Source organism: Engystomops pustulosus, chromosome 3 (genome assembly GCF_040894005.1).
Source record: "Engystomops pustulosus chromosome 3, aEngPut4.maternal, whole genome shotgun sequence".
NCBI classification, from domain to species: domain Eukaryota; kingdom Metazoa; phylum Chordata; class Amphibia; order Anura; family Leptodactylidae; genus Engystomops; species Engystomops pustulosus.
In genome coordinates, this window is record NC_092413.1 from 48846356 (window position 1) to 48874296 (window position 27941).

The 27941-nt window shown below is 43.3% G+C and overlaps 1 protein-coding gene and 1 long non-coding RNA gene across 2 annotated transcripts in view; one reads left to right on the forward strand and one right to left on the reverse strand.

Moving 5' to 3' along the window:
• LOC140121321 (uncharacterized) overlaps positions 1-5000 on the reverse strand; it is a 40945-nt gene extending 35945 nt beyond the window's left edge. Inside the window, exon 1 of the long non-coding RNA XR_011854064.1 lies at positions 4634-5000. This is a non-coding gene — a long non-coding RNA (uncharacterized lncRNA). The remainder of the gene's footprint in view (positions 1-4633) is intronic.
• FBXO30 (F-box protein 30) lies at positions 4745-27591 on the forward strand. Its single transcript, XM_072140733.1, has 3 exons — positions 4745-4985; positions 18912-20904; positions 24629-27591. The coding sequence occupies exons 2-3, from the start codon at positions 18925-18927 to the stop codon at positions 24830-24832; spliced, it is 2184 nt and encodes a 727-aa protein (XP_071996834.1). The 5' UTR covers positions 4745-4985; positions 18912-18924; the 3' UTR covers positions 24833-27591.
• Positions 27592-27941: the final 350 nt, after the last annotated feature.

Here is a 27941-nt window from a genome sequence, read left to right on the forward strand (position 1 = left end):
TGACGTTTCGGGGTCAAGCCCCCTTCCTCAGACATGTCGAGATACGTGACTTGCATAAAATTGGACATTCATTGGATGGACTTTCACTACGCTTAAGCGAGTATGAATGATCATTGATTTACTCACAAGTCTTTTGGTCTAAAAATGCAAGCAGCTGTTATATTACTTGGAAAGTTTTATTGTATATCGATTGAAAATGTGAATGTTTCATGAAGAATATTCAAGTAAAAATATATTTAACGTGATATCTATTGTGGTCAATCTTGTTTTTGGACACTATTCACTTGAGCGTTAGGTTGGTGCCACGCGCACCGCTTTGTCTGCGTTTGAAAACGCAAACGCAGACAAAGCCTCGCCTACCGGGACGGGCCGCGGCGCGATCGCATTGGCGTTTCTATGGAAACGCCTGCGATCGGGAACGAGCTGTCTGTGTTTTGCGTTAATTTAATGCAAAACACTGGCGGCTTGTTCCCGATCGCAGGCGTTTCCATAGAAACGCCGATGCAATCAGGCCGCGGCCCGCCCCGGTAGGCGAGGCTTTGTCTGCGTTTTCAAACGCAGACAGTGGTGGTGCGTGTGGCCCCAGCCTTATGGAGTAATAGGAGAGCTCCTAGTCCTAGACCACGGTTTGAGAATTCATCTTCTCCACTGATTGCTCTTTGTATTACAGATACCTGGAAGTGACATGGAGCACCGTGGCTGAACAGGAGCGTAGGAAGAGCTGCATATATGCTCTTTAATATTTTTAAAGCCCCCCAGCCATATATAAGTATGAGCGTATAAACCTGGAAACCACTTTAAGTGGTCTGTGTGGCAACATGCAAATTATTCAGATGAGAACACCGCCAAAAGCAGCACCTGCAACACCTTATTCTCTGGATTACAGTTATGGATACTATGCTCTATGTATGGGTACAGTCAGACTGCCGAAGTGGGGACGCATATCAGGCTGCAAATTTGCAAACATAGATATATATATATATACACTCACCGGCCACTTTATTAGGTACACCATGCTAGTAACGGGTTGGACCCCCTTTTGCCTTCAGAACGGCCTCAATTCTTCGTGGCATAGATTCAACAAGGTGCTGGAAGCATTCCTCAGAGATTTTGGTCCAAATTGACATGATGGCATCACACAGTTGCCGCAGATTTGTCGGCTGCACATCCATGATGCGAATCTCCCGTTCCACCACATCCCAAAGATGCTCTATTGGATTGAGATCTGGTGACTGTGGAGGCCATTTGAGTACAGTGACCTCATTGTCATGTTCAAGAAACCAGTCTGAGATGATTCCAGCTTTATGACATGGCGTATTATCCTGCTGAAAGTAGCCATCAGATGTTGGGTACATTGTGGTCATAAAGGGATGGACATGGTCAGCAACAATACTCAGGTAGGCTGTGGCGTTGCAACAATGCTCAATTGGTACCAAGGGGCCCAAAGAGTGCCAAGAAAATATTCCCCACACATGACACCACCACCACCAGCCTGAACCGTTGATACAAGGCAGGATGGATCCATGCTTTCATGTTGTTGATGCCAAATTCTGACCCTACCATCCGAATGTTGCAGCAGAAATCGAGACTCTTCAGACCAGGCAACGTTTTTCCAATCTTCTACTGTCCAATTTCGATGAGCTTGTGCAAATTGTAGCCTCAGTTTCCTGTTCTTAGCTGAAAGGAGTGGCACCCGGTGTGGTCTTCTGCTGCTGTAGCCTATCTGCCTCAAAGTTCGACATACTGTGCGTTCAGAGATGCTCTTCTGCCTACCTTGGCTGTAACGGGTGGCGATTTGAGTCACTGTTGCCTTTCTATCAGCTTGAACCAGTCTGCCCATTCTCCTCTGACCTCAACAAGGCATTTCCGCCCACAGAACTGCCGCTCATGGATGTTTTTTTTTTTTCCGGACCATTCTCTGTAAACCCTAGAGATGGTTGTGCGTGAAAATCCCAGTAGATCAGCCGTTTCTGAAATACTCAGACCAGCCCTTCTGGCACCAACAACCATGCCACGTTCAAAGGCATCAAATCACCTTTCTTCCCCATACTGATGCTCGGTTTGAACTGCAGGAGATTGTCTTGACCATGTCTACATGCCTAAATGCACTGAGTTGCCGCCATGTGATTGGCTGATTAGAAATTAAGTGTTAACGAGCAGTTGGACAGGTGTACCTAATAAAGTGGCCGGTGAGTGTACGTCCCAATAGACATTTATGGAGCCCGGCGGCGGTACGATGTCACGCATGTATGGCACTGCACCATTCTGTGCACGGGAAAAAGGAATAACATGCTTTATCTTTCCCCGTACGTACAGCCAGCTGCTGAGCAGCGCTAAGCAAACCCCAGCCCCATATGAAGATCCACAAAACTGATCGGCGAGAGGCGCTGCTGCTGCAATTTACACATTCACACAGCAACGGCTGGAGCTACTGACATGATTCATGTAACTGGTGTCGTGTTGCGATTGAAGAGGAGCCCATGCCGAACGCCTGGGGAGCAGGGAGAAGATAAGTACAGGGCTGGAGCTATATACTGCTGGGGCTGTGCAGCTAGATACTAGGGGCCTGGAGCTATACACCAGGGGGTCTGGAGCTATATACTCGGGCCGACTTGTTGTTAGCATGGCCATGAATGGCAAGGTTGTGGGACACATGGCTGCAGCTTGTAGTGTTTGGCCTGGCAGTGTTGGTACAGTTTGGGTTGGAGGATGGCTGCAGCTTGTAGGGTTGTTGCAGGGATGGAGTTAGATTGTAGGGTTGGTGCGTGCACAGCTGTGCCCTGAATATTTGGGACTGACTGTCTCTCCTACATAATTTCATGTATTAATTCTGCCAGTTGCACTAAGCAGCATGTTGCTGGTTTCCAAATCACATTTTTTTTTCAGTTGCCTTTATCCTGCCTTTATTCATGTTCTATTGTCTAAATTTTCCAAAATGTTATTGTTTTTGCGCAATTTTAGTTGTTTAGGCACAAATTGTGCAGATGTTAAACATATGTGCGACCGGTGCAGTCTATTCGCACAGAACGCACACAGCTGATACTTGCGTCTGAAGGCTTTTAACATTCCACATACACAGGCCTATAAATCAGGCTGCCGGAAACCAGCCAGTCTAACCACATAGCCATCTGCGCAAACCACCAATATATGACATCCATGTCCAGCCTCAGCTAAACATACACTTTGAGTGTTTCTTCAACATTCAAAACTGTAATACTATTCATATAATGTATATATAGATAGCGGGGTTGTACATAGTGATTACTTGGGTCCTGTATATAGTGATTACTGGGGGCTGTATATAGTTATTGTTAGGGGGCTGTATATAGTTATTGTTGGGGGGCTGTATACAGTGATTACTGGAGGGCTGTATATATATTTATTGTTAGGAGGCTGTATATAGTGATTACTTGGGGCTGTATATACTGGGAGCTGTATATAGTTATTGTTATGGCGCTGTATATAGTGATTACTGGGGGCAGTATATAGTTATTACTAGGAAGGCTGTATGTAGATATTGCTGGGGGGCTGTAAATAGTGATTACTGTTCCCTGTCTGGACTACATTCACTGGGGGACCCCACCAGATTTTGAGCCCAGGGGCCCCCACCAACCTTAATCCGGCCCTGCTTATCCTGTTTATTTGGAGCACAGTACTACTACTCTTATTCTGTATATTTGGATACAGGTCAGCATGACTATTTCTATGTTATATTTTTGAGCACAGCATTTCTACTCTTATCCTGTATATTTGGGCAAAGCACAGTACTACTACGCCTAGCCTGTATATTAGGGCACAGCACAGTACTACTACTACTAGCCTGTATATTTGAGTACAGCACAGTACTAATACTCTTAGCCTGTATATTTGGGCACAGCCCACTACTACTACCATTATCCTGTATATTTGGACACAGGACAATATGACTACTTCCAGCTTGTACTTTATATTTGGGCATAGAACATCATTTGGGCACAGTACTACGGTACTACTACTAGCCTGTATATTTGGGTACAGCACAGTTCTACTACTCCTAGCCGGTATATTTGGGCACAGTACTACGGTACTACTACTAGCCTGCATATTTGGGCACAGTACTACGGTACTACTCCTAGCCTGTATATTTGGGCATAGGACAGTACTACTACTCCTATCCTGTATATTTGGGCACAGCTCAGTACTACTACTCCTAGCCTGTATATTTGGGCATAGCACAATACTACTACTCCTAGCCTGTATATTTGGGCATAGGACAGTACTACTACTCCTAGCCTGTATATTTGGACACTGCTCAGTACTACTACTCCCATCCTGTGTATATGGTAAAGTACAGGATGGAGACACTGATGAGGTAGATTTATACAATTAAATACAACAGATTTCTGTAGTAATTTGCACCATGGTAATATAAATGGGACGTAGCTTTTGTAAAAAGGGCAGTTGCAGCAAAAATACATCAACTCCCATATACTTCCTGTATAACCTGTCCCGGTTACAGGAAATCCGCGTCTTTTTTCTCTCAAAATCAGTTATCTTAGTTGCTTCAAACTGTAATGCAAATGTGATTAAGAAAATGTAAGATGTAAAACATCCTCTCCCGTCTACTATCAAGGCCTCACGTTTTGTAACTCACTAGACATCGTCTCCCACTTATTCATTCCTTCCAACAAAATGGCTTCCAGCGCAGGACTGGCGACAGCTCCGTGACGTCACTGTAGTGTCCCTTGTGTTAGAGCTGGTGGGCGGGGAGGAGGAGGAGGAAATTCGGTGACGCAGGTGATGACGACATAGCGACGGAAAGGACGGTGGAGAAACAGAGCTGGGAGACAGGCGAGTGCCGGGGGCTCCGCAGATGCAGCGGGAGCGGTGACCGGACTACCCGCGCTTATAGGGGAGTGGAGAGGCGGCGGCTCCCGGCACTGAGGAGGCTCCGTCCAGGCGAGTGGAGGCCGCGGCTCCTGTACCCTGCACACGGGCGGGACGAGGTGAGACCTCTAGGCCCCTTGTAGCTCAGTGGCCTGGCGCAGCGCTGCTGTGTGATATAACCGGGGGTATAATCGTGCAGGAGTGACGTCACAGGGACAACTTCCCCCATAGCTCCCTGTGGGGCCGCCAGTCACTCCTCGTCACACAAGTTTCCATGAGTTTGATAAAGTTTCTGGCTCCCCCCTGTCACTTGTGTTCCCCAGTATTAGGGTGTCCCATATACTTTATACATCTATACCACTACTATACATCTGCTTCTGCCATGGTATTACACTCCTCTATGGACTGGGGTGATGACGGAATAACCTAGTTATAGTACAAGTATAATGGGGGGTTTCCGTACTCCAATACCTGTTTGACCTCTTATTTCACCCCATAAAGGTGCCCCCCCCCCCCCAACTAAAAAAAAACCCAGATAATCAGCGGGACACCTGATTGTTGGGGGTCTTCTATATCCCCTGTACAAGTCGGGGGTCCTGCAGGACATATGGGGGGGTGTTCCTAAGATGTCGGGGAGTCCCAGGTGTCAGAGCCCTGTCCCCAGCCTGTGGCGTGCAATGACACATACTGCACATACCACAGGCCCTAGTTCACACTCCTCCGGACCTAGATTTCTGCCTTGTCACTCACTTATGTTCATCTATCAGTCCATCATGACACTGGGGTCTTCTCTGTGAGGATTTTGTAGTTTCACTATTGCTGTCCCTAGTCACAAGGTTTTTGTGTTGACAGACTTTGTGTAAAAGAGGTTTCGCAACAGTCATAGGATGGACAGGTCTGGGTATAGTCTCCCCCGACTCCCCCATATTCATGTCTTCACACCCGGTCCTAGCGTGTATATTGGGAAGTATTGATGATCTTGAATGCACTATGACCTCCTGGGTGTAAGACATCAATCTCAAATCCTGGATGTTCCTTTAAACTGGAATGCTGGCGTATCACTTTGTAATTTGGGTAGAGGCCCCAGACTGAGACCCCTCTGACCCTGAGAATGATGTTTAGCACTACATCTTCTAGGCTTTCGCTGTTGGGTAGCGCCTCTGGGCCTCCTGTCTGTGCTGGACTCATCCTGTAATTCCCTGCATAGGGGCGTAGAACTGATTCTGTACCAAAGTCTACTTAGTCTAGGGAAGGGTGGGGGGAGCTATCCCTACCAAGTGATGGCATGGCCTAAGGACGTGCCTTTACTTTATAAGAAGAAAATACACTTTAGGCCGTTTATCTTTCAATGTATTTTTATGTGCTCGTGCACATGGCTGTGACTTTCATATCCCCGGAAATGATCCGACTGCCCGGGCCACAAAACTCAGGGCAGGTCCTATTCCTGGCCTTGTCTGCTGTTCTCTAGCAGTCTCTTCTGCTGTTAGCAGACCTCACATGCCAATGACACATGGACGGGGTAACCAATAAACCCCGCAATGGTTTATAGCTTATTCTTATTTTTTTTTTTTTATTATTGCAACGCATTTCGGCTCTGCTAATCGGGCATCATGCTTCTGGAAAAGGCTACCGACTAGTACGATGCTCACTTGCTTGTGACCAGAGTCCACGTATCTACCTGTTACCACATGATGGTTTCGTCTCTATACACTGCACTAGGGTTTGCACTTCATATGTTTCACTGTTTGCCTATACCCCGTTCTTGTAGAGTCGGGAGAGATCGGGTCCTTGTGGTTGACGTGTAAGTTACTCCAGTTGGAACAGAGCCTGGTGTTCATTCATAGTTGGAGTATTTGCTATGGATAATGGGAAGCCAGTATCTGCTATAAAGGGGAACTAGGCTCAACTCCGGATACCCACAGTCCTTCGCTCTGGTGTGAATCATGGAAGGATCAATACACTTATCATTGTCCCTTATTTGTTCTGTTCTACTGATGTAGATAAACAGATCCAAATACAGGGTGACACATGGCCCTCATCGCCCTGCCCAGTGCACAGTCACTGGTTTTATCTGCGGACAAGAAGAGCTGAGTGCTTTACCTCGTATCTCCCTGCGGTCTGATAAAGGAAAAAGACATTCCAAGGCTCAGACATTCGTTTTTGTATCTTATGGCACTTGAAAAAAAGAGATAAAGTTCTCAAAAAGTGATCATATATGTAGAGGGATTCTTAAAAACTGTAGAGCAGAAGGCAGAACAGTGGGACATATGAGATTACTGGTGCTATGAGAGGTGAAGGGGCTGTATTAATGGTGCCTAGGATAGGCCCAGAGAAGGCGGCGAGGGGGTAAAAAAAAATCGATTACACGGATACTGATGCTTGTACATGACAAAGGGCAGGCGGCAGAAAAATGGCCTCTACGTATCCAGGAGTCATGATCTCTCGCTGTGTCACATCTAACAGAACACTACACAGAAGATGCTTTGATCTACTGATGGTTCTACAACCACACAGAACACTGACATTGTGTGCTGGGCGGCCTAAGTCTCCCCTGGCATCACAGATCCCATCTTTATGCCCCCACTTTGATCAGTTAGATTCTACAGGCTGTTGTCTCTTGCCTGGAAGAGAACCATCATCCCCCTCCGCCTACTCCAGTTCTTACCTCCTTTAATAGCTGCCGCTCCGTTGATTTCAGCTTAGCTGGTATGTCCTCTATAGCCCTGAGAAATGCTCAGTGCCATCATTTGTAGCTCTCTACTGTTAGCTCCCGCACTGATCGGTCACTAGAGAGCCTTGATCACATAGTTTCATGGTAGTTTGCCAGATTTGCTCTGTACTGTCATATTGGTGCTTCTGAGCAAACAGATTGGCTCCAATCAGCAGAGACCTGCACATTATGATGTTTCTGTCTCAGGAACAATTGGGGGGTAGGTAGGAAAAGGTTTTTATTTGGCCTGTGAAAAGATGTAATAAAAGCTGATACATTTACAGGATCAGGAATAAGTATCTGAGCCCTAAGAGTGTGCAGAGGGTGGAGGGGCTGCTTGCTAATCCAGGGCACAACCCCTGGTAAAGTAATATTACACTTCCCCTGTATCATAAAAACTATATAACGGAACTTGCCATGTCACCCACATCAGCCAATCACCTTCCAGCTGAACTGGATCTCTTGGATAACAGCTGAATGCTTACCATAGAGGACTCTGCCAATGAAGGTCTCCTTGTAGGCATGTGGAGACTGATAGCCATTGGTGCATCACTAGCGGATTCTGGGAAAGATGCAAATACATTTTCCAGGATAAGGCAAACTATGTTTATTTTTGCTACCTTGTAAGGCAGCCCCCTAAACATCAAGCGTGATCTTCAAGAAGCCAAATCACATGAAGTGAATGGATTCCTAACTGTAGACAGCACGGTTTGGATGTCTCTTCAGTACAGCTTAGGGAACTGGTTAGATTGAGTGAGAGGTTGTTGCTTAGGGTCAGGAAATAAGTGCATGCTGCATTGAAGAGACCCAACCATACATGTTGGCTATCTGTTCCTTCTGATATAGATTAACTGGTTTGGCCTTAATGTTAGAATACAGATATATAGATACAAAATTTGGGATTATTCAGTTTAGAAAAAAAAGAAGGCTGAGGGGAGATCTCATTACAATGTACAAATACCTGAACGGACAGTACAAGGATCTCTCCAAAGATTTTTTTATACCTAGGTCTGTGACCAGGACAAGGGGACATCCTCTACGCCTAGAGGAGAGGCGATTCTACCATCAACATAGACAGGGGGCATCCTCTACATCTAGACGAGAGGCGCGTCTACCATCACCAAGGACAGGGGGCATCCTCTACACCTAGAAGAGAGGTGACTCTACCATCACCAAGGACAGGGGGCATCCTCTACACCTAGAGGAGAGGTGACTCTACCATCACCAAGGACAGGGGGCATCCTCTACACCTAGAGGAGAGGTGATCCTACCATCACCATAGACAGGGGGCATCCTCTACACCTAGAGGAGAGGTGACTCTACCATCACCAAGGACAGGGGGCATCCTCTACGCCTGGAGGAGAGGCGATTCTACCATCACCATAGACAGGGGGCATCCTCTACATCTAGACGAGAGGCGCGTCTACCATCACCAAGGACAGGGGGCATCCTCTACACCTAGAAGAGAGGTGACTCTACCATCACCAAGGACAGGGGGCATCCTCTACACCTAGAGGAGAGGTGACTCTACCATCACCAAGGACAGGGGGCATCCTCTACACCTAGAGGAGAGGAGATTCTACCATCACCATAGACAGGGGGCATCCTCTACACCTAGAGGAGAGGAGATTCTACCATCACCAAGGACAGGGGGCATCCTCTACACCTAGAGGAGAGGAGATTCTACCATCACCATAGACAGGGGGCATCCTCTACACCTAGACGAGAGGCGCGTCTACCATCACCAAGGACAGGGGGCATCCTCTACACCTAGAAGAGAGGTGACTCTACCATCACCAAGGACAGGGGGCATCCTCTACACCTAGAGGAGAGGTGACTCTACCATCACCAAGGACAGGGGGCATCCTCTACACCTAGAGGAGAGGTGACTCTACCATCACCATAGACAGGGGGCATCCTCTACACCTAGAGGAGAGGAGATTCTACCATCACCAAGGACAGGGGGCATCCTCTACACCTAGACGAGAGGCGCGTCTACCATCACCAAGGACAGGGGGCATCCTCTACACCTAGAGGAGAGGTGACTCTACCATCACCAAGGACAGGGGGCATCCTCTACACCTAGAGGAGAGGAGATTCTACCATCACCATAGACAGGGGGCATCCTCTACACCTAGAGGAGAGGAGATTCTACCATCACCATAGACGGGGGGCATCCTCTACACCTAGAGGAGAGGAGATTCTACCATCACCATAGACAGGGGGCATCCTCTACACCTAGAGGAGAGGAGATTCTACCATCACCATAGACAGGGGGCATCCTCTACACCTAGAGGAGAGGTGATTCTACCATCAGCATAGACAGGGGGCATCCTCTACACCTAGAGGAGAGGCGGCTCTACCATCACCATAGACAGGGGACATCCTCTACACCTAGAGGAGAGGTGATTCTACCATCACCATAGACAGGGGACATCCTCTACACCTAGAGGAGAGGTGATTCTACCATCAGCATAGACAAAGGTTCTGTACTGTACGAGCAGTGAGACTATGGAGCTCTCTGCCACAGGAGGTTGTTATAGCGGACTCTATGTACATGTTCAAGAGAGGCCTGGATGACTTTCTGGAGAGCAAAATATCACAGGTTATGGGGAAAAAACATGTGTTTAATTTTTAAAGGTTGGACTTGCTACTTTTTCCACCCTTCTATACTATGATACTAGTTTCCCAACTGTATTAGTAGGAAGCCGTCATATAGGCCTAACCCCCTACTCTCCATATTTCGTTACTTTTGGGTGTTATCTGTGTACATCTCCTTTTCCCCCTCCTCATTTTGGATACATGTGACATGGTAATATTCCTCTCCTCTTAGATCTGTGTGCACAGTGAGGTATTGTGGAGGGCTGATAGATGACTGTTTATACAACGTCCTCTGCACGGTTACATTGTGACCGCCGCAAAAATAAAATCACTTTACCTAATAAGGATTACTAATAAGGGTAAGCCGCTCATCTGGTGATCGGCCTGTGAGTTACACGTAGCTCTGAGATTAACTGGTTAAATATTTAGTACAGTTATAAAGTCTCAAGCATTTTGCATCTTTAGGATCACAGGGACCTTCAGTAAGGAGTCCTTGAGCTAATCCACGTGATGTTCTTAGATGGCGATGTTGATGTTTGTGACTTGGATTTTGGTTGTTTACTGTAAACTTCAACATCAGTCACATGAACAATCAATAGTTTTAGTTCTCAGCCAGTAGGGGATTTTAATATTCATGGCTTAGCCACGGGACAGGCCATAAGTATCTGATGGGCAGAGGCCGACATCCGGCACATGTATCAGCTGCTCAGTGCTTCATATACAGAACACATACAGCCAGAAGAAGTTGGTTCCATGTCCTTGTAGGGACTGCAACTATGGTTCCTATTCACTTAAAGGCTGTCTTCACACATGCGTTTGATACAACACAGCTGTGGAGAGAAGTTTTGCATAATTACATTGTGTTAACAGCACATTTTGTAAACACAAATATTAGTGTTTACTGCGAGTATACTGGTTCAAGCGCTGTGTACCCTGATTATGTAGCAATAATTGGAACAAGTGTATGGGGGGGGGTGTTGTTTAACCCCAACAATTATACATAGATGGTCTGTTGGGCCCACTCATCCTGTTGTATTTCACTATGTTTTAGCAATAAAAAAACACCCCTTTAAGAGGTTACTGTTTAAATCTAATGCCTTATTCTTTTTGACATCCAGGCTGTTTTTATTTAGATTACGTAAAATACAAGATGAACCCTTTAAGTCATCATGTATCAAATGAAGAATGTTAACCACCCTCCCCTTTTTATGGGCATAAGTAGGAAATCAACCAGGGTTGAGCTCCCAAACACAAGACTTTGGGTCCCTTCTAACCTCCGGTGGAAGCTGATTTTTGGAACTTTTCTATACAGGAATCTATGTAGAAACTGCTTGAATGGCCAATTAAATCAGCGATGGTGCATAGTGTATCTGTTTTACCACTTCGAAGGGTCACCAAGAACCCCTGTTTTTGGTCAGTTTGGTGCCAGATCACGTCCTTCTTCAGGAGTTGTTGGTCACCCAGAACAACGCGGTTAAATGGGTTTAATAAGTATAAAAGCCCTCTGTTACACAGGAGCCTCAAGGTATGTTTTGGTGCTTTTTGTTTCCCACCTTTAGAATTGGTTCAGTATATTGGATAACTAGTTATTGGATGTTGGATTATTAAAGGGAAGCTGTCATCAGCAATTGGCCCAATAAACCACTAGCAGAATATTGTCAAGTAGCATAACACCTTCTAGTTTTTGTTTCTTTCACGTCTGTGTGAGGGCATCGTCCAAAAAAATCAACTTTGAAATGAGATGTAAATTGCTTGTATAAAGTAAAGGCGGAGGAGAGTTTAACATTGAAGTCAAGGTGAGGAGCCCTGAACGCCTCCTCCTCAGTGACTGACACCATGCATTGGACACCAAGGTTAGTGATGTCTCTGGATGTAGGACCATCAATTACAATGACGGGGGCTTTCTGAGGAAGAGAGAGCTTGACTTCAGTGTAAAAATCTCCGCCTCTTTGACTTTATACAACTAGTTTACATCTGACTTAAAAGTTGATTTTCTGGATGATGCCACCACACTGGGTCATGAAAGAAATATCATCTGGAAGGCGTTCAGCTGCTTGGCAACATACTGGTAGTGGTATATTAGATCAATTTCTGATGACAGGTTCCCTTTAAAATCTTACTATTTATTAGAGCGTTTATTTTTACCTTTGTATCTCTTGTTGTCTCTCTCTTTCTATGTAAGTGACTTGCGTTGCTCTTGTAGCCCAGCATTTATCACGCCAGCAGTGGATGTGTCTATATAAGAGTGAATGTCCATGCACAGCACTGGGGGGGATGTCATTGTAAGTTACCATAATTCCAGTCAGGGTTCACTACTGCCGTCTCTCACATGATTCTCTGCTCTATGTTTAGATACAATATTGCAGAAAAGTAACAGAAATAAATGGCTATTTTTAGAAAATGGTGTGAACAATAACACGCCTTGTGAAATGAGACACGCAAGTCTGTCTATTCTCTGCTCAGGAGACGCCAGGTTTTACTAGGTTTGCATTACTTGTGGCCTGTGTGACTGCAGAGAAGGGTAATATGTTACATACACATTCATTTTTTGAGCACATTGAGGCAGAGGAAGGTTTTGCTTTGCTAATAAAAGCATCGGGCTTTAACAACACAGGAGGAGTTGTCATAGGGACACAAGAAGCTTCTTTTATAATTGGTTAGAATATATTTGATGTATACTACTGTGGGCTGGCTGGCTGTATACTACTGTGGGCTGGCTGGCTGTATACTACTGTGGGCTGGCTGGCTATATACTGGGAGGCTGTAACCAATGCATTTCCCACCCTTGGCTTATAGGTTTTCCAAGTTTTTGGTAGTAAAATTAGGGGTCTCAGCTTATACTCGATCATATAAGGTACCCTAGGAGGTCTAAAAGGCATTTTAAAAAGATAAATTAAAAATGTATGATATAAAAACATTTAAGAACCCCATATCCCACAATGCAAATAAAAGCAAAATAATCATAAAAATGTTTTGTATCACCTTGATCACCTTGTATCAATTCTTGATCTGTAAAAAATATATATAACATAAAAAATGTCCAAATCCCCACAAGTTGTTGTTGTACAACCCCAAAGAATAAAGGGTAGGTGTAGTTTGTAGCAGACTGGGAAAACTGTAAAACAGTGGGATATTTTTAGGAGCCACAAGGAAGTACAATTTGTTGTGCAGAAAACAATGCTAGCTTAGATTCCAAATAAAAGAAAAAATTCTTTGGTGTGTGAAACCTGGTAAATCTATAATCTCTCGGTGTTTGCGTGGGTTTCCCCCGGGTCCTCCTGTTTCCTCCCACACCCCAAAACATACTGGTAGGTTGATTAGATTGTGAGCCTCATTGGGGACAGGGACCGATGTGGCAAAAACTCTGTGTAATCTGTGTGCACTATATAAATAGAGGAATTATTATTATTAATCCAGATATATGATATAAGATACACAAGTAACGGCTCATCCAGCTCTGGTTTGTAGGCAAAAAAACACCCTGAGATCAATTTTTTTACATTGAGAAATGTAAGATGCGTATCACAAAGCGGTGATTTCTGCTGTTCCTAGTTCTGACTACAGTTTCGCATCATATTCTTTTCTCTGCACCCGAGGTCAAGTGTGACTAGCAGCTGTCCTGGCCACAAATGGCAGGGAGGCGAATACATGGGGGGAATGCTCAGATGTCTCTGTATATCATCACACATTGGGAGTTGTGCATACCAGGCCACCAGGGCATATGCTGTACTCTACTAATCCTTACAGCGGACACCCACAGGGGCACACTACTCCCTTCTTACAGAATTGACTTGTGTTACATCATTATCTTCATTTCATCTCTTCTTTTTATAGCCTGATAAACTTAAAGAGCATGTGTTACAATTGATGCTACAATATTACAGTATATTCTGGTTGGTGGCTTAAAATAAATGCAAAGATGTAACACTTATAAGTCTGTACACTGTATTGTACTGCATCCCATCAGTGGGATAAGGCTGGATACAGCTAAGAGAAACCCCTTGTACACTGATGCCAATTAGATCAACTGGTTTAGGCAGGCCCAATCCCAAATCCAAATGTGTATAAGAGTGGGGGCTCACAGCTTTCTGCTGATGGCTGATATCAGTAGGCTGAACATGCTCAATCCCTATGTCCAGGGGGCAGATAAGCACAAATAGGCCTAAGAGTGGGTTCCCTCTGACAAATAGACCTTGATAAGGTTTCCGCAATAAATTGGACAAGTAATAAGCTTTCTGTAATTGTTTCACTGTCAAGTCTGTGCATTCTGTTAACACATAAAAGTGGAGATTAATCCGGACAAATAAAGATCAAAATGACCAAGGCATTGGGCATCCCCCCATAGATGCTGGACTGTGAATTTGGGGTCCTTCTGAATACTACGAGGTATGGTGCACACCCCAAACTAACCTGGGTCCAAGGTGCATGTAATACAGAATGCAAGGAAGCCGCATACAACATATCACATTTTATTAGAATTCTGCTTCCTTGGATACTTATAATAATAGACATGGCATTGCAGCCCTCTGGATGTTCACATACAGTATTTTTATAGAAGAATATAGAAAGAAGGTTTGACACTGTCCTCCCAGCAAGCACAGATGACACGGTTTCTAGCTCACAATGCGGGGCTTGATAAATAACATAGAAGATGGCAGGAGACTGCACTGTGTGGAAGTTATTGTCTGATGCTAGTAGTTATGGTATTGTGTTTTAAAGTGTGTCTAGTGATACCTGTAGGATAATTATGGCTATGTGTGCAGCATTATACAGGGCATTATGCAGCTCCATAGCCCTAATCTGACTTTGTCTTGTAAGATTTCTTCCTTGTTGGCCATGTTTCCCGTTGTTGGCTATGTAGCTGGTCTGCTGCCCAGAACTGACTGTGCACAAAATCTTTCTACTTTCCTTTTAAGGCCAGACAGGAGACGGCATTATAAGCACAAACTATACCAAAATAATAAGCTGTACATGGCCGTATAGAGTAACTCCTATCTTGTTTATGTGGTATTGTGACTGCAAATCTCTAGCTGGCAGCCAAACTACATTAATGTCTCAGCAGAAAGATGGCCAGGTTCTTCCTATTTGCTTTTTGATGGATTTCAGGGCACTGAAAAAAATTGAATATATACAACAAGGAAAGACAGGAATACCTCCTGTTATCACTTGTCCAGGTTGGCAGATTTCCATTGTACATTATAAATTGGGCCCTATGTTATTTTTCATAAGAAAATACGGCAATACATTATCTCTTACTAATAATTTTATATGAATTTCAGCCTCGGAGCTCCCCAGGACAGTGACATATAATGTATATTTGTCTTATTTTGGTCTATTTATTGCTCATTTAAGAGGTTTGACCAAGAATCCTGGAAAACCCTTTGGGGGTCAGGGCAGAGTTAAACGAAAAAAATAGTATTATCCGGTTCCATTTGGGGACTGGTAGACCGCTGTGACGCCACAGCCAAGCAGGTAAGTAAACTTTGTTTATTTGGCTTGTACCTGCTTTGACCCGCTTAGGGTTTTTTTGCAGGACAAAACCCCAATTCCCAAGTCTACAATACGCAAAAATTGCTATTGTACAAGTGAAATCTCTAGACTTGACAGGGAATAGAGGTTACAGTACAAGTCCAGATGCCATGGACTCTAGTGACTGGGGATCAATAAAAAATCCTGGAATACCATTTATTATTAATATTATTTTTCCCCCAGATTCCTATTACAGGCGGTTCCCTACTTAAGAACACCCGACTTACACACGACCCCTAGTTACAAATGGCCCTCTGGATATTGGTAACTTACTGTACTTTAGTCCTAGGCTACAATAATCGGGTGTAACAGTTATCACAGGTGTCTGTAATGAAGCTTTATTGTTATTCCTGGTTCTTATGACAACCCAACATTTTTAAAATCCAATTGTCACAGAGACCAAAAAAATTTTGTCTGGAGCTACAATGATAAAATATTCAGTTCCGACTTGCATACAAATTCAACTTGAGAACAAACCTACAGAACCTATCCTGTACGTAACCAGGACACTGCCTGTACTTCTATGAGGTATCTGGCTTCATAAACAATATCCCTCAAATGGCTTTCTTCAAAATTAAAAAGTAATGGCACTTGTAAAAAGGGGAGAGAAAAAAAGTAAAAATCTGACTAAAACCTCTGTTTGCTGCCTGTGTAATCTCTTCCAATGTTGCTGCTTACTAGATCTATACTGAAATCTGAGATTGATGATTGTGTGTCCTTAAATACACTCTCGAGGTCTTGTCCTGACAGCTCTCAAGGAGCCCAATACATGAAGCCAAAAGTGATCTCGAGTAGAGCGGAGCTCACGAGCTGAGAGTGCACCGGGGATGCGGGAAGAATAGTCTAATAAAATATACTTTGTTTTCAGTTTATTCTGTCAGGATGAGATATTAAAAGGGAGACCTATGAAGATGCTTTATGGAAGTTTTTATGATATCCCTACACATCTGTACCAAGCAGAGAAGTCCTATAGCAACTCTATAAAGCCGTTTGCTCGCGTTAAGAAATGGAGCGGCTAAGCATTTCTCAGTATAAATAGTGGCACATTGTTATGTTGTTAAATAATTTATAGAAAAAATCCTCAAGGCCAGTGTTGTTGGCATGAGGATGCTTATATTGTGGATATATCAGTCTTACAAATGTGCACTTTTACATTGTGCTTCCATGCAAAGTCCTTCAAGAGAAACTCGACTTTCTCTTCAAGTCACACTGCCTCCTCTTCTGATCTGTCACTTTTGCTGGTTTTGTGTCTTCTGGGGGAACAGTACTGTGAGGAGCCGTTTAGTACAATCAGCGAGGCAGCACGATTCCTTGGTTTACATCTGCGTTTGGTCTTCAGTTATTTCCTGCAGTTAATGTGAGCCAAAACCAGGGCTGGTGAACGGAGTCTTTTCGGCCATATAAGAGTGGTTAACCTTCTCCCTTAGAATGTAACAGACCCATCGGGAGAGATTTATCATACACTGGTGCTCCTCCATCTGCGTATGATAGTGCCCCGCATCCGGCCAGGTACATCAAGAGGCCCTTCTGCCCTACTATCTAGTGCTAGAAACACAAAGGTTTCACATTATTTGTGATCAGCCCATGATGGGCTGACCACATTGCTGAGGACAGGTTTCTTTGCATCATATTGATTTATGATGCAAGGAGTCCCTACAGCACTTAGAAAAGTGATCATTACAGTGTCAATACTTATGTTTATCAGGGAATCCTTGCATCATAGATCGTTATGATGCAAAGAATTCTGCACCCATCAGTTTGGGCCGCTGGTGGCACAGTGGTCTGGATGGTGAATCACATATATGTAACCGCCCTAGACTGACTCTTGATAAGCCACAATGGAGCACATGCTAATCTTGAGTTTTTGATGGCACGTGCCGCTTTACAAGAAAGTTTATGGACTGAAGCCTGAGTTCTTTGGGGCATATTGGTTCAGCATTTGTATATCAATAGTAACACTACTTGTGGTTTTCCATACTAGTGTGGATAATAACTGGTTATATAGTACCGTCCTCCTATGCTGCGTGTGATCTGCCTCGTGTGTGATCTTCCCGAGCAGAGAAGTTGCATAATCACCTTCTATACAGAGAGCACAAGTTGCAAGTCATGAGGTGTAGTCAGGCAGCTGTCCTCAGAGCCCTCAGTAGGAAATACCCTTTATAGCCATCCGCCCAGCTGGCCGTTCATAAAATTGTGGGCTGTTCACAGAAAGGGCTTAATGGACATCTCTGGGGAAATATGTTATTTATAGGTTTCCCTACAACCGCTGTGTTCTGGGGGGATCAACTTTCTTGGAAAACTTCTCCATTACAGGTTCATAATCCCTAATGTAAGCAGAAAACACAAGTAACCTTTGTGTCGCATCTGCATGGCCCAACTAGATGCCACCAGTTTGTAACTAATCTATATTTTTGCGGTCTTTCATCTCGACTATCTTACTAGCCTTTACATGTTATATGTGTTGTTATTGTTACGTCTTGTATTAGGGAATTAATTTTCTACTCTAATGGAGAGTAAAAGGATGTGTCGGACAATCCGAATAATCTTGAGCGCTGACATCCCATGATGGTAAATGAGGTGCGAATAATCTAGAAATGGTTGATCTAACTTTGCATTGATGGAATAGGTAACTTGTTTTGACCCTTCAGGCAGAGTACTATGGAGCAGGCTCCTTTCATATCCATTTTGGATCAACTATGTATATGGGCAGGATCCTGCCAGAAGGCAATTTACACACCTGGAGGGGTTCAGGTACGGTTCCACAAACAAAAATCAAATATGAAACCTACTCAAACAGGGACAAGGGTCTGCAGCTGCTGCTTCCTTGTGTTGAAGATGGGCAGCTGGATATGAGGTGGGATTATGGAGAAACGGACAAGGGGGTCGGCTGCTGCTGAACAAGACACTGAGAAACGTAGTGTTACATAGCAATTCATTTTGACATGGCACCATATGTGCATTTATATACCGGATAGGGATTGTATAGCCAATTCCAAAAATGCTGCATGTAGATTTCTTTTAGTCATTTTGTCTATTACTTCTGTAAAAAAAAAAAACAACAACTTTAATATAAATATCCCTTCGAGAAAAAATGAAGAAAAAAAAAAAGTAAAATTGTTATATGTAAATTGTTCCAAAGTCATTTAAAGAGCATCATCCCTTCAATATTTAATTATTTTCTTTCCCTTTTTTGTTTTCTTTTTAGACCTGGCCTCAACATGGATGAAGAACATCTACATTCACATTGCGCTTGTTGTGTCAGCCGTCGCTGTATGATAAGACCAGAGACTGGGATCTCCTGTGATCTGATAGGCTGTCCGCATGTTTGCGGAGCCGTCTTTCATTCGTGCAAAGCCGAAGAACATCGTATGTTGTGTCCCCTAGAAAGAATACCGTGCTTGAACAACGGTTTTGGTTGTCCTTTTGTCATGACACGTAATAAACTAGCAGAACATTTACAGATCTGCCCTGCAAGTGTAGTTTGCTGCACCATGGAATGGAATAGGTGGCCAGTTAGCTACGCTGATAGAAAATCGTATGAGAATTTGAGCAGAGACGTTGATGAAGTAGAACAGCTAGATATGGCTCTTGCATTGCAAGATCAGCGAATGCTGTTGGAGTCTCTTAAAGTGGCCACAATGATGTCCAAAACAACTGAAAAACTTGAATCTCCTGAGCCAATATCTGTAAGAACAGAAGAGGAGGACAACGTGATTACAAATGGTGTATCCGGCGATGAAGACTCCTACAGTGCACTTTATCAAGCAACAGTCGAGACTACAAAAAGCTTAGCTGCTGCTCTCGATATCCTTAATAACGCCACGAGGGACATTGCAATGCTTAATGGGAAACTACGGGATGCAAGCTGCGAAATGAACAAAAATTTCCAGCTTCCTGAGCACCATAATGAATCTGATAACGTACAGGATCAGGAATTGAATGAAGAAAGCAATGGGGCTGCTAGCGCAACGTCTTGCAACTCCTTAAAGGAAACGTATCACAATGGCTCAAGCGATTTCTATCCAGGGACAAATGGAAGTTATGTGGTGAAAAGTGACGATGAGGAGTCGGATAATGGTCTACCAATGCAAGTCCCGAAAGAGTTTCTTTTGTGCAATGGTTTCCATGATGATGATTGGAGAAAAAAAAATGCATCCACCAAACCACCTCCTGCCCCTTTAGAAGGTAGTGAAACTCTTGTTAGTCAGTGTAATTCCTTGCCTGGTACTGAATCCATCGCCTCCCCTCCATGCCTAAATGGCTCAATTGAACAAATATCGGAAAAAAAAGATGAACAAGGATTGCGCAATGTTGCCATCTTTGGAAGACGTCCTTTCTTGGTAGATGCCTATTGGTTTAAAGCCAAGACTGAGAATAAAGCGGTAGACACTTCCGACTTGGAGGTTCAAGAAGACCCAATGGGACTTAATGGTATTGACTTGATTACAGCTGCTTTGCTGTTTTGCCTCGGGGATTCACCGGGTGGTAGAGGGATTTCAGACAGTCGTAACGTAGATGGATATCATGTTGACTTTGGCACACAAACATTTTCGTTTCCATCTGCAATATTGGCAACAAATACCATGGTTGGGGAGATAGCCTCAGCCTCTGCTTGTGACCATGCAAATCCTCAACTATCCAATCCTAGTCCTTTTCAAACTCTTGGTCTGGACTTGGTTCTAGAATGTGTTGCGAGATACCAAACAAAACAGAGGTCTATGTTTACATTTGTGTGTGGACAATTGTTTAGAAGAGATGAGTTTTCTTCTCACTTTAAGAACGTTCATGGTGATATTCATGCTGGTCTAAACGGCTGGATGGAACAAAGATGCCCTTTAGCTTATTACGGATGTACTTATTCCCAACGTAGGTTTTGTCCCTCAACACAAGGATCAAAAATTATCCACGATAGACACTTGAAATCGTTTGGGGTTCAGCCTCATCTACCCAGTGACCTTGAATCTTCTATGAGGAGTTCTTCTTTAGGACCAGTCGTGGATCATTTGAGTAATTTGCCTTATGAGGTCCTGCAGCACATGGCAGGATTTCTTGATGGTTTTTCCTTGTGTCAACTTTCAAGAGTGTCTAGACTCATGAGGGATGTGTGTGCCAGTTTATTACAAGCCCGTGGAATGGTGGTTCTGTTGTGGGAGAAGAGACAGTATCCACATGGAAGTTCCTGGCAAATTAAAGAAAAGGTTGGTATTTCATTTTCCTATAACCTCTTGCAGTGATGATGTTCCTGACTGTTCCTGTACTAGAAATTCATCAATGAATTACATTTTGGATGCTTTTTTTTTTTTTTTTTTTTTAGAGCTGCAGACTTCACATATGAGAGGAATTCTTTTCTTGCAGACTGATTTTTACTTAAAGGGAACCTACCACCCCGATTCTACCTATAAAGGTAGAAGGGGTGGTAGGTGGATGGATGGGACGTGAGGATAGCCCTTTTTTGGGCTAATCCTCACGTCCCGGGTGTCTTTTACAAAACTTTATTACATGTATATGCAAATTTTTTTATGCGGCTACTGGGGCGTGGAGTAGCCGGACATGAGGCTACTAGTCGCGGCTACTCCACGCCCCTGTAGCTGCGTTACTCCGCCTACCAGGGGCCGGAACTACTGCGCATGCGAAGATTCCCTGGTAGGCGGAGTAACGTGGCTACTGGAGTGGAGTAGCCGCGACTAGTAGCCTCATGTACGGCTACTCCACGCCCCAGTAGCCGCATAAAAAAATTTGCATATACATGTAATAAAGTTTTGTAAAAGACACCCGGGACTTGAGGATTAGCCCAAAAAAGGGCTATCCTCACGTCCCATACATCCACCTACCACCCCTTCTACCTTTTATAGGTAGAATCGGGGTGGTAGGTTCCCTTTAAGTCATTGGTTATTTTTAGAGTTTGTTTGTTTTCTTTGTTTTCTTTTAAAACTTTTTGAAAAGGCTATAAATTTCTAAGGTTAAAATACGGCTGCCCGGGGACGGAATCACGAGGCAGTTTTTAAATGTCTGTTGTATATATTCTCATGTTGTATCATTTCTAGTAGTTTTGGAGGGTCACTGCAGACTCCACTATCTTCTTCCTTGCAGCTAGAAAGATTCTTTTATGTCATATTAAAGATAAGAATCTCCTCTATAAGATCACATCAGACTCGTGGATCGGTGAGCTACAGAACCAGAGACACAGGTAGTTAAACAATAGGCTCCAACTTTACCTGCAGCTTGCATTTCCTACTATATCTTTAAGCAACATATAGGTGGTCCCCTACTTAAGAACACCCCACTTACAGACAATCCCTAGTTACAAACGGACCTCTGGATGTTGGTAATTTACTGTACTTAAGTCCCCGAATACAAATAATGGCTATAACAGTTATCAATGGTATCTCAAATTAAGCTTCATTGTTAAACCTGGTTCCTATGAAAACCCGACATTTTTAAAATCCAATTGTCGGGGACCAAAAAATATTTGGCTGGGGTTACAATAACAAACCTACAGACCCTATATTGTATGTAACCCATGCACTGCCTGTATATATGTTTACCAAGAGGTTTGTTTAACACCTTGCCGACCAAGGACGAACTATATCGTCCTCGTGCGGCAAAGGGTATATGGAGAAAGCTCACGAGCTGAGCTCTCTCCATAAACACCGGGTAATGGCTCTATAAAACAGCCAACACCCGAATGTCACTGCTGTGGTCGGTGCTGCCACCGTTCACGGCAGTTAACCTTTTAAGTGCAGCAGTCAAACCTGACTGCGGCACCTAACTTACCGTTATATGCGCGCCGCCATCTTGGATGGCCGCCCCTTGGAACGTCATCGGAGGGCGGCGATCGGTTGCTATGGCAGCCTAGAGTCTCATTGAGACTCGTAGGCTTGCCATGTGCAATGATTTCTAAGAGCCAGTAGATGGCAGGCTATTAGAAATCATAGTAAAATAGCTATATACTGCAATACAGTAGTATTGCAGTATATAGTATTAGCAATCAGACACTGCAGGGTTAAATTACCCCGGAGGATCTCCCCCTCTTTCCCTAGAACTGATATAAATATAAATAAACAGTAAAAATCATAAACACTTTAGGTATCATCGCGTCCCAAAATGTCCTATCTATCAAAATATATTAGCATATTTTCCCGGCATTTAACCCCGTAACGGAAATTGGCGCCCAAAGTCAAAAATGCCACTTTTTTGCCGTTTTGAAAAATATAAAGTGTCAAAAGCCCATACAGTCCTCAAAATGAAAGCATTAAAATTGTCATCAAAAGTCGCAAAAAATGACACCACCCACAGCTCCGTGCACTGAAGTATGAAAAAGTTATTAGTGCCAGAACATGGCAAAATGAAGAATTTTTTTTTTTTGTACAGAAGGTTTTAATTTTTTTAAATGTATGGAAACATTATAAAACCTGTACAAATTTGGTATCCCCGTGATCGTACCGAACCAAAGAATAAAGTAGACATGTTATTTGGGGCGCTCAGTGAAAGTTGTAATATCCAAGCCCACAAGAAAATGGCGCAAATGCGTTTTTTCATCATTTTCACTGCATTCTGAATTTTTTTCCCCGCTTTCCCAGCACACGGCATGGAATGATAAATACCATCACTATGAAGTGTAATTTGTTATGCCGAAAACAAGCCCAAACAGAGCTCTGTACTTGGAATAATAATAAAAAAAAGTTAGATTTTTGAAGGTGGGGAGTGAAAAATGAAAATACAAAAACGAAAAAGGGCCACGTCCCCAAGGGGTTAATCCAAAATAGTCTAGATATAGAAGGGAAAGGGTTGAGTTATGTAGAAAAGCTCAAACGTTCCTGAATCTTCATATTGTATCATCTTATTATTCCTATGTTTAAGTACTGACTACAAAGTTTTAAATAAGAGTCGATAACCTACTAATTCCAATGTATACAGAATAGATATACAACGGAGCAAAACCTCATCATATAGCAATACTGTTAGTATAACAAATCAATATGGTGAGACCCCTGGGACACTCGCCAGCTTTTACATCCCTAAACTGTCAGCATCCTCAGGAATGGTATGATATTATGATACGTGTTTTATGTGAAATGGCACCCATGAAATGAAAAGAGATGAGGAGAGCCTAGATCCGAGCTTTTGGTGTCATATTAAAGATGAGGCTTACACCTGTAATGTCACACCAGGATTGAGCTTCTAGGTGCCACTGTATTGGAGATATTAATGATTAGACTGCATTCACACATGTGCTGCAACGTATTGCTCTGTGTGCCCATTGTCGTCTATGGGGGACGTATGTACCGCCGCAAACTTAAGGCCATACATGCATCCCGCCGACGGTCGTGTGAATACAGCTTTAAAGTGGGGAGTGAGATCTGTAAGAATCACTTTTCTGACTGGAACTTTAAAAGGAGATACTGAGGCATCTAGAAACAAGAGTTCTGGGGCTTTTGAATGAGAGATTCTTATCTTTAATATGAAGACAAAAGCTTTTGTTTCTGGTGTTACTGAGTCCAGAATTTGGGAAACCAGGTGCCATGGTTCACACGACATGGCCCTCTGAAGTGTGCCCCTATAATGATGTAGTATCTGAGAGTGGGGTATGTACAGTTATGAGGCATATATAGCTGATTATTACCTGCTGTATTTCTGAAATAAAAAAATAAGAAAATTTCTTCCGCTTTAGTTACTTTTTATAGAAAAAGGCAGCAATTGGATTTTCCTCTTCCTGTACCTCTTGTTCTGTAGAACCACAGATCCACAATCCTGATGTGATTTGAGAATCTTTAGGATGACACCAGAAGCATGTTTCTAGGTGCACTGTGTGTATTACATCTGGACTGTAATATCATTGTGTTATGATCCAAGTCTTGTGAACGGTCTCCTGTCCTAGTGCTCACTAGTTCCCCCTCTGAGTGTCTCTGCCCTGTTTTCCAGGTGTGGAGGTTCAGCACTGCTTTCTGCACAGTGAAGGAGTGGAAGTTTGCGGATATTGTGAGCATGGCCGACCATCTGAAGAAATGCAGCTACAATACGGTGGAGAAGAGAGAAGAGGCTGTCCCTCTCCCATGTATGTGCGTGACCCGGGAACTGACAAAGGATGGCCGCTCGCTGCGCTCAGTCCTGAAGCCGGTCCTTTAGTAGGAGGAGATCAGCCACTCTCCGCTATACCATATCCTTAGACACTTTACTACTAGACTGAGCGGCCTCTCGATCACTGTAAATAACTGGATTTGGAAGTGATGTTTATTTTTCTACAAATCTATTAAAGAGAACTAGCGTAGTGCAAGTGGTAAGAAATGCCTTAACGTTTGCAGGACTCTTCTGGTGGATCTCGGTCATGGGATCATCACGTGTGCTGGTATCAAGCACTTAACTCAGTACTAACACCTTTCTTCATCCTGACCAAAAGCCGAATGTAGGTGTCACGTCCGTCTAGCATCGGTCGCAGGTTAGACACTTCCATCAGTGCTGTACATGGGATTCCCTCCGCTGTCCTCTTATCGTGCCATTAACCCAATCGTAACCTTCATATAACACAGATTAAGCACTTGTATCCAGAACGGGCTCTGTGTTTGCACTTTATCTCCAGGTTCTAGAAGTTTGCAGACTGCGCTAGGGATCAAGTCCAACCTGTTGTGGTGCCGCGTGTAGGACTGTCATGGGGTCTGTGTCCCTTTTCTGCATGTTTGGTCTTCTCCGTTGCATTCACTACCTTATTTATCTCCAGCAGAGTCCACGGCTTAGCACACACACACACATACAAGCACACCTACCGTTTTTACTTACATCTTTTACACTTTTAACATGTTTTTGTTTTACCTAAATGATATTTAAGAATATATGAGACGTACAGACTTTTAAGACTTTTTTTTTTTTCTTTCCTTGTTTTGGTTTTACTTATCATCTTTGTGAGATGAGACGAATCAGTTTTTTGGATTATGCTTTTGGGCTACAGATTTTTTTTTTTTTCTAAGCAAGTCTTCCACAGCTGAGCTTCACTACAGTGCCTTTTAGGCAGAAAGTGCAGATTTTTTTTTTTTTTTCTTAACTTGATTGGTTATAGGGATAATGGAATGTGCTGTGGGTATGGGTGCAGAGATCCCGGTTATCAGTATTGGCCAAAGGACCAGAAGATTGTGTTGTAGTTGAAATAATCATTCTTGTAGTCCCTGTATTCTTTGATGGGCACTATATGTAATGAATACAGATGCCTTACTAGAGTTGTATTGAATAGTTTATGTCCTATCTAAATAGGTTCAAAATTCTCAATTGATTATTTTCTTTAAGGGGCAGATCTAAAATAATAAAATGACCCACTTGTTTCCATCCTTCTCTCCAGTCTGGTGGCTCACGTCACTACCAGCATTTGCTTGTACTTAGAGGCTGCATACTATACATAGGACAGAATATATATAATATATGTGTGTGTGTGTCTGTCCATTGCTCACCAGCCATATTGGTCCGATCAACTCGCTCCCTGTGCTTTCAGGATTTACTGGACCAAACCTTGAATCATTGAACTGAAGGGACATGAAGAGTTCAGGTCAGTGATTGGTTCAGTCTGGTGCAGTCAGCAAGTGCATAGAGCGGGTTTATTGGACTATACTGACTCATGAACAACAGGCTCATGAACAACAACATTGCTGGTCTGATGTAACAGGAGTAACTATGAACATATCACCACTGCAGCCTCTGTACAAATTGGTGGTGACGGGAGGTGCTGGACTAAGGCAGAGGCTTTTATTTTAGGTCAATAACAATATGTCCTAGTTAATCCATTTTATATTTATAGAAGTTGCAGATTTTTTTCCTATGAGAGAGATTTCTCCAAATCCCTTGTACACATATGTCTGGCTTCTTTGGATGACCACTAGGGGGACACAGAATCTTCCCAAATACTGTTTATACATTGAGCTCTATGATCAAATACAATATGATAACACAATAAAGGTCTATGCTCCCCCTGGTGGTGGCTGTAGGTTGTCAGATTTTTTTCACTTAATTCTATCTATGCAGGGAATTCGCCACATCTTTTAAATGGAAATATAACAATTCAGAATATTGGCCCTAAATCGGGCATTTAGCAGGGGTTGTTCACTTATGGCAGATAATTGATAGTTTAAAAAATACTTTCTGTATCAATTGCTCGCAGTTCTCTAGATCTCTGCTTGCTGTCATCCAACAGGAAGATTCTTTGTTTACTTCCTGTGGGTAGAAATCTACCCATGGTCATGTGATGTCACACTGGTGCAGGGCTTGTATCACACAGCTCTGATTACTCGAGCCGTGCACCTGTGTGACATCACATGACCAGGTATCAGTGTTTATCCACAGGAAGTAAACCATGAAACTTCTTATAGAATGACGGCAAGCAGAGATCTAGAAAATTTTGAAGTGTATTGTAAAATCGAATATTCTACAGTATGTTGTAAATGTATAGCTTTCCATTGCTGAGAGTGGACAACCCCGTAAAGATTCACTGTGACCTGAGTACACTGTACACAATCTATACATGTTAGTGTTTCTCAGATGACGTTTACATGCAAGCCCTTGTATGTGACTGTGATTAGGTGAACGTCCCACTATGTAAGAATGGTAACAGTGCTACCTGCACCCGGCACAATCTGACCATTACCTGACCCCACGGTTGTGCTGAAGCCTTGCTAATACCTCATGGTCTATTATGTACAGTATGCAGATCTGCCCACCAGGTGGCAGTACACTATTGATAGGCGAGCATGGTGTCTGAGCCACCAATCAGATGATGATGCCTCTTCCCTCTCCTGATTTACCGTTTGATTCTGTTACTTATCATTGTGTTCAAATGCTTTACTTTCCGTTATGAAATATTTTGGTGTATAATAAAAGCTAATAAAACAGTTTCACATTTGGTTGCACTTTTTTCATCATTATTATTATTATTTATTTTTTTTACAACTATTAAACGGTTATTGTCTGTTAAATGTGAAATGTATTGTCATATCTCCAATCAGCAGCATAATCTACATCTGTCTCCAATAGAGAGGGAAATCCACGGCCCTCGCCACCCATACACACTGTGCGGATTACTCTTTTTATTTCTGAGCGCCACTTCTATCAGGAGCGCCCAGCGTGTATAGAGGTGGTTCTGATAAAGCCGGCTGTGACTATAGCATCAGCCACTAATCTTCATTTACTCTGGATAGAATAACTGGCAGCCATTTCCCTGCCATCACTATGATAACTGTTCCTGCGATACTAATGGTAC